Source organism: Nicotiana attenuata, unplaced genomic scaffold, assembly GCF_001879085.1.
Source record: "Nicotiana attenuata strain UT unplaced genomic scaffold, NIATTr2, whole genome shotgun sequence".
In the NCBI taxonomy this organism is placed as follows: domain Eukaryota; kingdom Viridiplantae; phylum Streptophyta; class Magnoliopsida; order Solanales; family Solanaceae; genus Nicotiana; species Nicotiana attenuata.
Genome location: NW_017672715.1, coordinates 79043 through 95449, shown reverse-complemented (window position 1 = coordinate 95449; position 16407 = coordinate 79043). Strand labels below are relative to the sequence as shown.

General features: G+C 35.2%; 1 protein-coding gene across 1 annotated transcript; it reads right to left on the bottom strand.

The window, feature by feature from the left end:
• Positions 1-9732: 9732 nt before the first annotated feature.
• LOC109214242 (BAG family molecular chaperone regulator 2-like) lies at positions 9733-12464 on the bottom strand. Its single transcript, XM_019378137.1, has 4 exons — positions 11377-12464; positions 11035-11291; positions 10532-10678; positions 9733-10449 (listed from the first exon to the last, which is right to left on the bottom strand). Exons 1-4 carry the CDS (start codon positions 11606-11608, stop codon positions 10063-10065), a joined length of 1023 nt encoding a protein of 340 aa, XP_019233682.1. The 5' UTR covers positions 11609-12464; the 3' UTR covers positions 9733-10062.
• Positions 12465-16407: the final 3943 nt, after the last annotated feature.

The following is a 16407-nucleotide window of genomic DNA, read 5'->3' as shown; positions in this document are numbered from 1 at the left end:
AACGCGCCTAAAGCAACTACGCGTTTGCAACTTTGCGAGGGCTATGAAAATTTGCTAAATGGCACGCCTCGATTTCTAAGGATAAAAATATGAATCAAATGAGGGCCGTATAATTTAAGATTTTATTTGGCACAACATACCTCGAATTATTCTAACCAACAGGTTTCTAAATTATGAGGGCCATAATTATATCTTACCTAGTACAGCTCACCTCAAATTTGCTTTTAGGAAACCAATTAATTAACTAAGAAAAGGCTTAATGTGATTCTCATATTTTGCCAAAAGTTCGAACTTGCCTAGCAGCTAATGGGCCTTGGTCAACATGTACTATTAATCAGAAAACAGAGCCTAAGAGGGCGGAAAGGATCCAATCTATTCGCAAGTATTTGGGCCCAAGGTGAGCCCAAATTCAGAGCCCCCGGAGCTACCTCAAGCAGGACTCCACATCGAGCCTCCACAGCGTACAAACAGTGATTAAAACAGCAGAAGATTGAAAAAAACTCCAAACGGCTAATCAAAGAATCAACATATATACACCACAATTTTAAACCATCCTTTAATTGACCATGAAAGCTTTAGCAATACCCTGATTTTTGAAAATAATTAGAAGTCTAATTCTTGAAGAAATGTACGACATATGACTCCACATTTCGAAGCCCTCAATTATCTTGAAGTGTTGATTGGGACCTGAACCTTAATTAACCTCACATCAACATAACTTATAGGATCAAATAGCCAAGATCTCGAAAAAAAACAAATATGCTTAGTTAAATTCTTTTAATGTTGACAGTATCCAAACCAACAATTCAAAACAAACTGATCCTCATAGATCACACCAAAGTTCCAACGTAGCTCTTGCATTTCACACCCAACCAAACGTTACTCAAAATAATTACTGAACCAAGGATTTTCCAGCCACAATTTCAATTAACAATTCATGTTATCAAACCTAAACATAAATGAAAGATGCAAGATTCATACTACTAGCTCGAATGACAACAATACTCACTAAATTCCTATCATAATAGTCCCAACACACAAGTATTTGAGGAGGAGTTCATCTCATTAAGAATTAAAACAACAAAACCAAAGTTCAGGCATCTAGTATATAGCATAAGTCATGACTAAATACAATAATGTCCAAGTAATCAAGCTAATTTAGACGAGAAAACATGTGAACAAATCTTTTAAGAACAGGAATCATTTATTTACTATCTAAATCAACTACATGGCTTCTCTTTACATCTCTTATGCTACTCAGATGCTGAAGCACACCTAGAAAATGAAAGGAAGTAAGAAAATATGAGATCAGTAACCCAGCAGCAGCAGGAATTAACCCAGATTCAACAATCAACAGTGAAATCAGCTCAAAAACTCAATGGAACAGTAAACAGACAGAAAAAGCTTGAACCAGTATTTTCAAAACCCCCATTCAATCCATTCTTCTACCCCAAAGAGGATCAGAAATTGTTTCAGAAGTTGAGAGCCTCTAGAATTGCAGAAAAATTCAATGGAACAGTAATTTTCTGGTATTTTTCAGCCGTTTGTGATTTCTTCTATTTTTTATCTCCTCCCCCCAGTCTGAATTCAACTCTCATTAGCAATGCCTTTATAGGCAAGCTATTAGGGCAGCCTTAAGGGTTCAATTTTTACTCAATGCCCCCTTTTCAATTAACATTTTTGCTACTTGGTCCCTAAATTTCTGACTTGTTGACCAAGTAAACCTGTTTTTCAGCTTCTAGGAAGCTTCCTAATCTGTTATACCTAGATTCCCTAAGTTAAACTACCCAAATTACCCCTTAGTTACCCTGTTATTACCCCCCTTGAAACCAGGCAGAATCCGGGTCCAATTGACCCAATTTAATGGGTCTGAAAAGACCTAAATCAATTCCCTTATGGGTTATTCAATCTTTATGAACCCAATTAAAAATCTATCAAGGGCTCACCATTTTAAAAACTGACCTAAAATTACCCAAAAGAAAAAAAAATCACGGAAGCCTCGACCCAAAACCAAACTTTGTTAACTAATAACCACAAAATAACTACGCTGATAAACAAATCATGCATGGACAATTGACTCTAGAACAAATAAAAAGGAATCAAAAGAAAAGAAAAAACAGATAAGTAAAAAAGAAAGAAAAAAAAACTGAAGCAAAGGTAACAAAAGAAGAAAAGAAAAAAGTACCTAAAATGAATTCGGGCAGTAGGAAATGGGAAGCCTCTAAATCTTCAATATTTATAAGCTGAGTTTGACATTAATCGTGTGTTCTTAATAAGAACACACGAATAACGTCAGACTAAACTAAATCTTTAGCACAATCTCAACTTCGGAGTTTTGGAGTCTTTTAGGGCTTCAAACTTAGATGCAATATTCGAAGAGTTCTGAGTGTATTCGAGGGACACCAATGGCGGATTAGGTATGAGGGGGTCAGGGTGGTTATGTGGTGTCGATTTGGAGGGGATTGGGACCGGCGCCGCCACCGAAAAAAGTTAGGGCGGCGCTAAGGTTTCTAAAATTTGAGGCTTTCTGGTAGGATTTGAGAGGAGATGTTTGGAGATTTGGGATGTGGAGGCGGAGGAGAAGCAGTGGTGTAAAAGTGGAGGCCATTGGCCGCCAACCGCCGCCGTGGGCGATTTCCGGCAGGCGGCGGATGGTGGTTTGAGGGCGGCGTTAGGTTGGGGTCTCTGAGGTGATGAGAGACGATTGGGGGGGGGGGGGTAGGGGCGTTTGGACATATAAGTATATAACCATCATCAGTTCCGAACCGTTGGATTGATGAGATCCAACGGTCGAGATTCAACGGGCACAAAATGGGGTCGTTTGGATGGTAAGGGGGGTTGGACCGGGTTTAAATGCGGGTTTGGGCCGAGTATGGGCGGTTTGGACGGGTTAAATGGTTTGGGCTTGACAATTTCAGTCCAAAACTGATTCTTTTCCTCTTTTATTCCAATTTTCTTTTTTAGAAAACAAAAAACAAAAAAAAATAAAATAAAATAAAATAAAACCTAAACTAATTCTTAAATCAAATTAGCCTAATCAGTACAAAACAATTTTTAAATAATTATTATCACAAACAACCAAATTTTAAAGAAAAACTATCTAAATTCGAAAACAAAATTAAAAGTACAAAAATAAACTATTTTTTGTGATTTTCTTCCATTTTTGTAACATTAATTAACTAATTAGCCTAAAAATATAAAGTTGGACCCTAAGTGCCACATTTTTTTTGTATTCCTTTTATGAATTAAATAAAAATTAAACATGCACACAAAAATGCAAATAATCAGAAAAATCCTACAATAATTCCTAAAAAACCAGATAATTAAAAGGAAAATTCTCATTTTGGGAATTCTGTAGGAGTAATTTATGCGAGGCAAAAATCACGTGCTCACAGTCGTACACAAGCTAAGCTTGGATCCCGACATCCCTCCGGTAAGACAAAAGAAATGCCCTATTGTGGAGGCCATGAATAAATTCGTTAAAGAAGAGGTAACTCGCCTACTTGACATCGGTTCGATCCGAGAGGTAAGGTACCTAGACTGGCTAGCTAATGTAGTAGTAGTTCCTAAGAAGAACAATAAATTTCACATGCGTGTAGATTATAAGGACTTGAATAGGGCGTGATTAAAATGCTCGTTCCCACTGCCAAACATCGATCAAATAATTGATGCGACTGCCAGGCATGAGTTTATGAGTTTCCTTGATGCTTATTCTGGGTACAACCAAATTAAGTTGAACCCAGAGGATTAGGAAAAAACTTTGTTCATAATGAATTTTGGCACATATTGCTACAATGTGATGCCCTTTGGGCCGAAGAACGTCGGAGCCACTTACTAGCGGCTCGTAAACAAGATGTTTGAAAAATATATAGGAAAATTATGGAAGTTTATATAGACGATATTCCCGTTAAGTCATTGAACGCATGTGAACATCTTAAGCATTTAAAAGAAACTTTGACATTCTAAGGAAGCGTAACATGAAGCTTAACCCCGAGAAGTACGCGTTCGGGGTCAGCTCTGCCAAATTATTAGGATTCTTGGTATCGCAAAGGGGGATTGAGGTAAATCCCGATAATATCAAAGCCATCGAGGACACCCGGACCAGCTGTCAAGTGTGAAAGTAGTTCAAAGGCTCACCGGGAGATTGACCGCTTTGAGCAGGTTTATTTCCCGGTCATCAGAGAAATAAGACCGTTCTTCGCGCTGCTCAAAAAGAAAAACAATTCCGAATGGACCTCGGGATGCCAGCAGGCTTTGAGAGATTTGAAAAGGTACTTGTCAAGCCCTCTATTACTTTCAAAACTGAAGAAAGGTAAAATACTGTTGGTCTACCTCGTAGTCTCAAAAGTAGCAGTAAGTGCAGTTTTAGTCCGTGAGGATGAAGGTACCCAATATCCCATATACTATATTAGTAAAAATTTAACGGGAGCAGAAACTCGCTACCGGCATTTGGAGAAGTTGGCCTTAGATCTCGCAGTCGCCACTCGGAAGCTGAGACCTTACTTCCAATGTCACCCGATAGCTGTGGTGACCACCTTTTCCCTGCGGAACATCCTTCACAAACCCGAACTCTCGGGTAGATTGGCCAAATGGGCCGTAGAAATGAGTAAATTCGACATAGAATATAAACCAAGGTCTGCAATTAAGTCACAAGTTTTGACTGACTTTGTGGCCCATTTCAGTCCGAGAATGCTGCCTCTAGCAATCAAAGAGGCAGTAATGGTGTCAGAACGGTCCAACATAAAGGGGTCCAACTTATATATATATTAATCGGCTATTTTTAATTTAACTGGTTGGATAGGCTGGAATGTAGGTTAATTTTTCAAACGTTTTAGCCATTAGAAGTAGAATTGACCTTTTCAAATCCCGTTGTCTCACCATAATTATACGCCATTTGGAAGTCAAGACATCCATAGAATCTTATTTCTTATTTTATCATCTTGGTAGCCATATTAGCATTTGGGAATCAGGTATGGGTTTTCTTTGAAGGGATCAAAACCTGCATGCCTAGTTTTATTATCATATATATCATTAAAAACACTCATTTTTTTAGAAAGTCTCTTTGTCATTAAGACACATAATTTGTAGGATATTTTATTCAGAGATATTCATGTTATTCCAGCTGAATTAAAACACTCATTTATTTTAGTTTGCTTTCATATGAGCTTAATTCGTGTGAGAACCATCTTTTATTTTTTTTTAAATGCTAGATATAAAAAGGAGTACTATCGCTGAACACATCGAATGCAGTCGCATGCTCATCAATAAAACTAATTAGTTAAGCTTCCCATTGTGGACATGGGCCGAACCGCGAAACCTGGATCTGGACCTTCATTTGCAAGGTTTAGGAAGAATGCAGGGTGATTTTTAAAAATAGCCAGATTTACAACTAGTCGTTCAAAAATAGCCCAATTTTAAAAGTAATCGAAATTTAGCCACTTTTTATGTAAAGATAAATCTGAGCGAAAACACTATTCAAAACCCGAAAAATACTCCAGTATATTATGCTGGAGTTCCAGCATAAGTATACTTGAACTCCAGCATATTATTCTGGAGTTCCAGGATAGTATGATGGAACTCCAGCATAATATGATGGAGTTCCAGCATAAATACACTAGAACTCCAGCATAATATACTGGAGTTCCAGCAAGTATAATGGTCCAGTATAATATACTGGAGTTTGGAGCACCAGTGCTCCAGTCTCCAGTATATTATACTGGAGCCAGCAAAGTATACCGGTCCAGCATAATATGCTGGAGTTCATACACAAGTGCACCGAAACTCCAGTATATTATGTTGGACCGGTCATTATTGCAGCAAAACGGTGGCTATTTTTCATTGACTTGGTAAACGCTGGCTATTTTTGATTGACAAGTCCGAAAACTGGCTATACCGTGAAATTTCGGCATGAATACAGGGTTTGGAGGGAGAAATTCAAAAATAGCCAGATTTACAAGTGGTCATTCAAAAATAGCCACAGTTTCAAAAATAATCGAAATTTAGCCACTTTTCATGTAAGATAAATCTGAACGATAACACTGTTCAAAATCCGGAAAATACTTCATCATAATATACTGGAGTTCCAGCATAAGTATACTGGAACTCCAGCATATTATAATGGAGTTCCAGCATATGTATACTAGAACTCCAGCATAATATATTGGAGTTCCAGTATAATATAACGGTCCAGTATAATATGTGGAAGTTCATACATAGGCGCTCTAATCTCCGGTATATTATGCTGGAACTTTTCGCGTGTTGGGGTTCCAACATAATATGTTGGAAGTTCATACACAGGTGCACCGATCTCCAGTATATTATGCTGGAATGGTCCCTATTGCAGCAAAATAGTGACTATTTTTCAATGACTTTACAAATGCTGGCTATTTTTGAATGACCAATCCGAAAACTGGCTAGCCCGTGCTATTTTAACGGTTTTGGATGAATGCAGGTTTGGGCTTCAAGTCTGATCCACAATCCCATTGCAAATGTTATCCACATCAATTCCATGCACAATTTCATTTTAAAACTTATTAAGCCTAAAGCTAAGATATCGAATTGTACTCCCTAAATTTGGTGAATGATTAATTCGAACTATTAAATAATACAGTACTCCATTGACCGTCGGGCCACGATTTATTGGTACTCAAGAACATTGGAATTTAGAGAGTTTGGATGATTTGATTTTTGACTAAGAAATAATGTGACACGTGAATAAGAAGTTAATCCTTCCCAACGCATCTTCCAATTGACACTCCCACATCATGTTACACTTGATTTTTAGCTCATATAATGTCCGTTTTTTAGCCCTGCCTTTCACAAAACTAATGATGTCTTGCCTTGTTTTGTAGCTCCTGCCTAAGACCTCACTAAATGATAAGGAATAATAACACCAGTGAATAGAGTTGGAGAAGATATTTCAATGGAAAATATTTTACTTTTGGAAAATAATTTTTCGATCATTTTCCTATGTTTGGCACATAATAATCGTACAAGGAGTAATATATGATAGATAGTAAGCATGGTCAAGTAAAGACATTTTGATGGCTAAAATATGACAATATTTTCTACATGTGTTATAGAATTGGGACATTTGCGAAGGAAGCTTTCGCGGGAGAAGATCATTTTCCTCCATTTGATGGAAATATTTTATTTTTTTTTAAATATCATGCATCTTTAAGGTAACAAAAATACTGAAAAATGACCTCAACAAGTAAAAGATTTTTTCTTTTTGTAGAAATATTCAAAACAGACCCAATATCTCATGTTTTCCAAGTAAAATAATTTTACATACAACAAGAGATCTTCAGAGTAGACGGTTCGAAATTTATATTTACAAAAAAAAAAGGATCTTTACACGAATAGCCGATCAATTTATTGTTTACTTTTTCTAGCCGATATACATAAATTGTGGACTAATTATACACAGTTATGTATAGGGTAAAATATGCTATGTTAAGATAATTGCATAAGAGGGTGACACGTGGCATCGAATGCAGAGGATAGCTAAGACCGTAGACAAATGTCTGTTTGTTACGGAAGAAATGACACTCGTAAAGATGCAATAAATACCCTCTGCCCGATAACATTTAATGGAGAATATTTTACAGTATTTAGTGTACTGCCTATTACAAAGGATTTGACATTTATGTTCACCGTTACACCTTCTTCAATAGTCCTCATGATTGACATTGAAGAAGGACATGATCCTAGGACCTTGTTTCCTAGGTAAAGCTATAAATAATGAGTTATGTTATTATTGTAAAGGACACGACTTTTTCTGGCAAACTTACTCTATAATCGAGTTGACACTTTATACAATTTTATCTTCTTATTCCTTGATTTCATTACTGTTGTGCCCGGAAACTCTGCTCCTGAAATTACTATTTCTGCGATTTTATCTTCATTTCAAGGCTAAGTATTGCGTGTTTCATCAATTTTATATATGTGTGTGTCGTACATGAATTATACTTATATTATATAAGCGGTTTGGTGGGTGACTAAGCGATTACTATACACGAGAAGAAGATCCTTACACTTGTTGAATCTGATACAGTAAAGGATATCAATGAATGAGCTTCATTTTATTCATTGCAAAGCCACCCTATATCTACTGCGACAGTAACCATTCACGTCGTTCCTAAAATATGTGTCAAGTGTGGTACACAATTCAAGGTTGCATAAATGTTGGTTGCTTGGATTGCCACTTGGCTATAAGACATTAGATTCTAGTAATTTGGATATAATTTTTTTTACTGAAAAACTATAAATATCTTCATTAATTTCTATGGTTGCCTATCTTCATTAGCCACCCAAAACTTTGTCTGTCCTTGCTATTCTTTAGACCTTATACCTTCCAAAAGTGTCTATCATCCAGTTGAACTTTAACAAGTGTTGTTAGTCTATATCATTCGCTTTCAATTACAAGTTTGTGAAGTTCACAATATCTTTGACAAGTTGTGGAGAGAGATGTGGCACAATGTTGAAACTTTAGCAACAGTAAAGGGAATTAAGCCTTAAGTTTTGTATGATTTTCATTCTTAAATTAAAGAATAAACTAGTTGTGCGTGAATTAGTTTCCAAGCTTTATGTTAATAATGATATTTCGATTTCCAGCATGCCATGCGAGGTGCTTACAAAATTGGAAATTCTATATGCCATAGTGGTTGGATTACTCATATGATATAAGGTGAGGATTCCTTGATGTATATCATGAGTTGTCAGACCATTGAGCGAAATTAGTTGAAGATAAAGAATAATGTGTATTACCTGAATGTCATGTGGGAAAGATAGTAGTTTGTGACACCTTGTTTTCTAGTCATCACAAAGAAATCAAATAATGGATAGTGATCATTGACCATGGCATTCTCCTTTTCTTTTAAGTTATAACCATGTCATCCAAACTAGTATATGCGAACTTTGATTATTCACCGAATAGATGTTAAGAAATTACCTAATCTTTTCCGTCTCTGCTAAAATTTCAACTCTTGATTTCATGACCGATCTTTAGGTGTCATGCATATTTTGTATATTACTATTCACCTTAGATAGCGGGAGTGATTTCTAAAGCCTCGAGGGATATAAAATGTTTAGCATGAGAGTTCTAAGCTAGTCCTGGAAGCTCCTTATAGATAATAATGATGATTCATTTGAACCAAAATCATTTAGTAGTTTTTTGAAAGAAAGAAAAAAGAGAAAAGTGGAAAGACCAGAAAGTAACAGGATAAAGTATGTGGTAAAATCACCTTAAAGTAATCAAATGGATCTAGATATCAAGAAACTGTTTTTTAATGGTTAAACTAAACACATTGTCATCATTTTCCTCTTTTCAGCAACCCCTACTTCGGTTAGACCATAGCCTTCTATCATTTGGATGGGTTAGTTAATCGATTACAAGAAATCCAACTAGTTCATGTTCCCTTTTGTCATTTGCACCCTTCACAGCAAGCAAGGAATAAAGCTCAATCATTATTCCTCAAATAGCATTTGTTTTTTTTTTTTTCCAAAATCTCAGTGATTAGTGCATTCACATCGTGCTAACTTTACAACAACAATAACAACAACCAACCCAGTATAGTCCCGCAAGTGAGGTATGCTGATGGTAATGTGTACGCAGGCCTTTACCCTACCTTGACAAGGTAGGAGGCTGTTTCCGATAGACCTTCGGCTCAAGGAACAGTGAAGCTAACTTTAACATAGTCAAAATGGATAGATACTTTGGGGAATTCTCAGTGTAACAAAATGCAATTGTTGTTCATTGAATGGTTTTTGCTAACATTCAAGTATCAATATTTCTACATATGAATGACTATAACATGCCTATCAACGAGACAAACATTACAACTGGAAATTGGTGATAGCATGACTGAACCTTATGCAAGTGACTCCCAATTATTGACTCAAGTGGAAAGATATAATATGAAACAGGGGAATCTAACAGTAACTCTAGATACAGAAAGAATGGAGATAAGGTACCAAACCAACTTGTGGAAAGAAGAAATTTCACACCACACAATCCCTCAAACTAATAAGCAAAGATACTTTTCTACTGACTTACTCAAATCAAAGCAAATCCCAATTGTATCGAGGTTGGGCAGAAGCAGCATGATTATTATTGGTTGGCGTGGTTGAATAATGATCCAGCAATGATGCTGGTGCAGGGTCAAATGTTTCCCATTGTGTAGTTATGACAACAGAACCCGAGGCAGAGTGCCTCGATGGCTGCTGCTGCTGTTTTGTTTGTGCAGGAGAATGCGCGAACGAATGCCTGACATTCTGGTTTTGAACTGGTGATGATGCTTGCTCGTTGGAATACCTGCGTTGGTGATGATGATGCTGTGGAGATGGGGAGGTTTCCTGTTTTGGAATGTGATTTCCATTGCTTGTTGGCACTGAATTCTTTATCTTCAAAAAATCTAGTGTTTCAACATATTTTTGCACTCTTTTCACCTGTGCAAACAAAATAACATGCTTTAGTCCGATCCTAGAGCAACTGTATAATTCAAAAGGCTGAGGTCGACTAAGTTAATACCTGCATTTTTCTCTGCAGTTTAACATCACCTTCAGCTGTAATACCATCCAATTTAAGCAGTTGATTCATCAATAGTTCTATCACATTAACCAAATCCTTTTCTGCAACTTTTGCACCTTTCGAAATTACAGTTTCGAATGCAGATACCTAAGCAATCCAAACATAAATATAAGCTGACTAAACAAAAACGAATATATTAGCTATAGCATTCAAAGAGCTTAAACCGATAAAATAAGGGCTTAACTTATAGTATAAAATCATAATTTAAACAATTTTTCACTATCAATGTATTTTAACCTATTATGACAAACAATGTGCCTTATTTTCCAAGTTACTAGTTCCACTTGTTATGAAACGCTACATGCAGTTATTTTTTAGGTGACCTGATTGTTTTGATAGTTCTATAGAAATTCATTTACACGGTTAGCATATAGAAGTTAAAATCATAAAATACACACTGATTGTAACACAACTAACAAGGGGGGAGAGGAAGGAATTGTTACCTGTCCAGCAAGCCTATCGACTTCAAAACTGATGTCTGATATAGTTTTAGCAGCCTTCTCCATCTTGGCATTCTTTCTCATCTCAAGGTACCGTTTCTCTTGGCTAATTGGATCCTCAACTAGCACAATTTTGGACTTGTCCTTAATACCAGCCATATCAAGGAACGCATTGTTGTCCCTTTCTTTGTCTTTGTACAATAACTTTTGATCTTGGTGGTGCAGCCCCGTTGGCCCTGTTAACATCTTCTTCAATTCCCCTATAATTCCATAACGCAAATAATGAGAAGAAAAAAATTATTACGGAATATGTTTTAAAATGGACTTTTGACTTTTTTTACTTACCGAAGGTTGCTTGAGCACTGATATTGATTTCGTGGTAAATGGAACCGTACTTGACCCGAACCCGAATAGTGGAAGGAGGAGGCCGGTTTTCAGAATCCGGGTTACGCTTCTGGACCAGCATTCCACCGGGTCGGACCTCCCACTCGTTCTCGGCGGCATGGTCTCTGCCGACGGCAGAAGCTCCGTTCATCATCGGAGGCACAGCGGTGGTTTTGGTCTTCATACGCATCATTTTTGGTAATGAAAGAGGAGGGAGGGGTGGTAAACGAAAATATTACTAAGAAAATAAATTGAGTATGTGGTGACGTTGAATTTGTGAGGAATCAGATCAAAGCATTGACTTCACAAAACTGAAGTGATCTTAAAGTACAGTTGCAGATATATAGATATCCATAATTATCTCAAAAGTAGAGATAAACCCCAAAGCCGAAAGCCTAAAATCCAAAAGCCAGTTAGAAACAGTTGTAATATATCGTCTGTAACTTGAGCATTAACACGAGTCCAATAGCCAGCGCCACGCGTGAAGAGAGAGACAAGTTTAACTTAGGCAAAAATACACGCACTGCCGAACTTTCCAGCTATTAGTTGTGCATTTACTCTTTTTAAGGAAAGAATCAGTACGAAAGATGAAGACTTGATAAAAAGAAAAGAATAAAACAAAAAAGAGAATTCTAACCGGAGAATAGAGAAAAGCCTGTCGGCGGCCGGCGATAATGCCGGAGATAAATGTGGAAGAAATTAGAAATTGAAAAGAATTCGTAGATCTCGTTAAAGACGCAGAAATGCAAAAGAATGAAATTGGGTAGCGCCAAATTTGCCAAAAATAGCGAAACTGACGGGGCAAATCCAAAATAAACCGATTTGTCCGATAGAAAATTTTGGACTAGAATGGATTTCAATGTTGGAATAGATCAGAAACTAGGATTATAATCAGACACAACAAGAAACTAATTTTTTTTCTCTCTTTCTGATTGGTTGGTTTTTTTTTTTTTTTTTGTGGAGAAGGCTGGAAGAAGATGGGAGACAGAGAGAAAGAGATGAAAAAATACGATACTACAAAAAAGTATAAATAAATGAATGGACAGCGAACAGAAGAAAAGAGCTAAGAACTCTGCTATTTTAATTATAATTAAAAAAAGAATTGCATTTGCTTGTCTATTTAATTATTGGTAGGGCATCAGTTTATGTATATTTCTAGAGTAAGTCACGACGAACATTGGAATAAAGGAAGACAGGAGAAGCTGCCAAAGCCTTGTGCTTAAAGTCTATTGGAATATTAGTAAAGAAAAAAATGGAAACTACGTGGAGAAATTAATTTAAGATAAAATTACCATGTTAAGGATGAAATCAATCTAGATAAAGCACGTATTTAAGATCTTATATCAGTAAATGCACAGCTTTTGTGACGTTGACCACAAATTTAGTAGAAACGTATATACTATGTTTCAAAATTCTACTAGCATAATATAAATAGTTCAAACAAATTTTTTGATATAGTTTATCTACTCATATATACATTATTATAATTAAAAAAACAATAAGGAAATTGTCAAAATACAATAGGGTGATGACTGAAATTTGAGTTGAAGGAGCAATTGTTAAACTGTTGGAGAATCCCTTTCACTGGGCAGATGCCAGAGAGTATTACTCCTATCGGACAGTGACTTTTATTTTACCAATTTTTGTTGTTTTACTTCACGGTTGTTTGTTTTTTCTCTTTTTACCTGCGGTAACTGCAAAATGAACCACAAGCTAAACTGATTGGTCAACTTCAAAGAACCAACTTGGCTAAAGCATTTACACACTTTCTTTTTTCACTCCTCTAAGAGAAGCAGTTTTCTTTGTAGGATTTGTCCTCAGTTATTTAATACTGCCTTTTTTCACTTTATAATAATTAAATTGGTCTACTGTTTTATTCCTTTACTAAGTAAATTTTTAAATAAATGCATTATATAAAGTGCTTTGAATTTGACCATAAAAATCACAACATGGCATCCAAATTTTATCAATTTGCTCATGTGTGAGGTAGAGATTTTCTTTAAGTAAAATACTACTATCAATCAGAATTTCTTCCAATACTTTTATCTAAATACAGTAGTAAAATATAAGATATTTCAAGCAAGTGCCCAACAAAACAACAATTTACCTAAAAAGAAAAAGGTAGTCTAAATGGGGTAATTGCTTTTGTCCTTTCGCCAGTGAAATTTCTAACTCGTGTATTTAGCAGCTTTCACCCTTTATGTAATCATGCCAATCTAAAAAAGTTACTGCTCCAGGGGCCCAATAGTCAATCAGGCAAAAAGAATTACTACATGAAATTATTATAATAATTAAAATTAATTACTTATAAATAAAACGAAATTTATTATAATAAATAATTAAATTGCGTTGTAATTTTTTTTAATTATATCAAAATATAGAAGATAATTTTTAATTAAGATATAGGGTGTGTTTAGTATGAAGAAAAATATACTTAAATATTTCTAATTTTTTCATATTTAAGTGACTTAAATATTTATAAAACTCACTTATATCATTTTTTAAAAAAAATAATTTCTTTTATATCAAACACACCCTTGAAAATAAAAATTAATCGTAATTGAAGTCCTACGTCAACGTAACACAATCAACCATACAAACAGTAGCACCTACGTCACAGTAAGCCCTAGACACGTGTGAGTTGTTTGGACCATCAAAATCCGACCCGCAATCGACTGTGACTGTCTTTAACATTTCCTCTCTTTGAAGCCATGCCAATCTCCACCGACACTTTGGACCGCATGATCAACGCAGCTTTTGCCATCCAGTCCACGTGGCAGTTTTAAGATCGTCGATCACGATTCCCACGTGGTCCTTCAATGGTGACCATTTTTCTCTGTTAACCGTTGTCCAACGAGACGGTACAACCCACTGGTTGTGTGAATATATAAAAGGTCAAGGAAGAGGGGCGGTCGTTAGTTGCTTTGTCTGTTGACTAATTTATTTAATATGGAGTATTTTATTTGCATAATTAATATTTCTTCCATCTCAAAAAGACTGGTGATGTATTCAGTATGATAGCATATGTTTGATTAAACTTTCAAATTTTCTTATTCTGGAAAGTGTTGTTTAAAAGAGTATTTATAAAGAGTAGCAATTTATGTTTGATCAATTAATTTAAAAAGTATATTTATTAATATTAGAGCAATAATTTTTACTTAATCAAGAGGTTCCAAAAATACTTCTGAGGGAAAAGCTTTTTTTTTTTAACTACTGAAAATATTTCAATAGCGCTTATATTTTTCCTAAAAACTTGGCCAAACAAACTAGTTCTCTAAAACAAGCACTTGAAAAAACAGTTTTACTTCTAAGAAGTTTGGCCAAACAGGCGACGAGCTTCAATACTTATAACTTTTGTATGAATAACACTCAAAATTAAGGTGAACTAGTCGAGATCCTTAACCGGTATAATTGAAATTTTACCTCTCTTAATCAAGAATTTTGAATTTGAGCTAAGAAATAGGAAAGTTCTTGTGATAATATTTTATTCCTTGTATGGACCTCCTACGAACAACTGGATTAATCGAAATAATGAGTTTCCAATATCACATGATTACAGCACAAATAATTTTTTTGTAATTAAAGCAAAAAGAATTTTGTACGAATTATGCATGAATCTTTAATTCTTTTCAGCTATGACGGACTGTTGGGGGTATGATGTCCACCAAGCAGTTTTTTTGTGTACTGTACATATGTTTCAATTTGGTAGTAAAGTTAATTAATTAACACCAAAAAAAATTATATAATGTTTCAATTTGGTGTCTACAATTTTCATAGTATATAATGTAAAGAAAAATATTTAACTTACAAAGCTTTATCACTCCATAAATGGTAATGCTGTCAAACAAATTGAAAAGAAATAAATAAGAGTAAAGAAATAAGATATGGTTTCATTAGTAACTAATTTAAGTTATACTAAATTAAGTACTGCTAGGGTTCCCTTCGCCTCCGGGCAAGAATATTATTCGGAGTTTGTCTAGAATTTTAAAAGGAGACAGTGGACCGACACTTTAATAGTTTAATATTAGACTAAACTGGTTATTGTTTATTTGGTAGTAGTAGTGGTTTCGTCGAAATACCGTGGGATTAAAGTTTGAATTTACTCAGCTTTTTGTTGATGTTGATATTTTACCATCTTCCATCTACTACTGAGAAGTGACCACTTGCCAAAAGATTGTTTCCTTGTATGTTATATTGCTACAATAATACTTCATTTTTACTTCGTCCCGGTAGTCGTTAAATTTTTACTTGCAAACTTGATCGCTTAACTAATGCCTCTCTTTTCCTCTTTCTTTTTTTTTCAAAATCATATTTTAATGTGAGCTGTATATAGCCGAAATACAAAAGAATTTAACTTATTCACACTAACAGTTTATAACTTTTATGCAATTGAACTAACCTATAACAAGTAATTCCTACTAATAAGTTTGATAAAATTGCACGAGGCGCCTTATTTGATGATCTCCATTTAATCAATACCCACTTTTTAAAATTTTTTTAACCTGTACCCATTTTTTAAGCAACTTCAGGCATCTTTCTCGTCCTCCTTCATTTTCTTCTTCTTCTTCTTCTTCTTCTTCTTCTCGTCCTCCTTCTTCTTCTTTTTCGGGTGACATTGATTTTATATGGTGGTTGTGAATATATTTTAATGTAGTTTATGATGTTTTACAATGGTGAGCTGTTATGACGTTTTATTTTTTACTATTGCTTAGGGTTTCTTCTTCTTCTTCTTCTTCTTTTTCTCTTAATTGCAAAATGGGTTCATTAGATTTATTGTTGTTTTGACAAATTGATGATTGAGGTTTGTTCCTAATTAATGATATTGGAGGCTATGTTTCAAATTTGAGCTCACTTGGAGTAGATTTAGGTATTAAATCGTATATTGGATTGTTATAATTCGAAGAACAAATTTTTGTTACTGGGCAATTTTCACTTCAGACTTATTATTGGCTTTAAGTGAATGAAAACGTTTGTTGCACTTCAGACTTTTTA

What these genes read in the sequence shown, in the direction of transcription:
- LOC109214242 (XM_019378137.1), bottom strand. Translation starts at nt 11,608, where the DNA reads ATGATGCGTATGAAGACCAAAACCACCGCTGTGCCTCCGATGATGAAC. An exon ending in CAGTGCTCAAGCAACCTTCG is followed by an intron (nt 11,292 to 11,376) that starts GTAAGTAAAAAA and finishes ATGGAATTATAG; the next exon opens with GGGAATTGAAGAAGATGTTA. An exon ending in TCGATAGGCTTGCTGGACAG is followed by an intron (nt 10,679 to 11,034) that starts GTAACAATTCCT and finishes TGGATTGCTTAG; the next exon opens with GTATCTGCATTCGAAACTGT.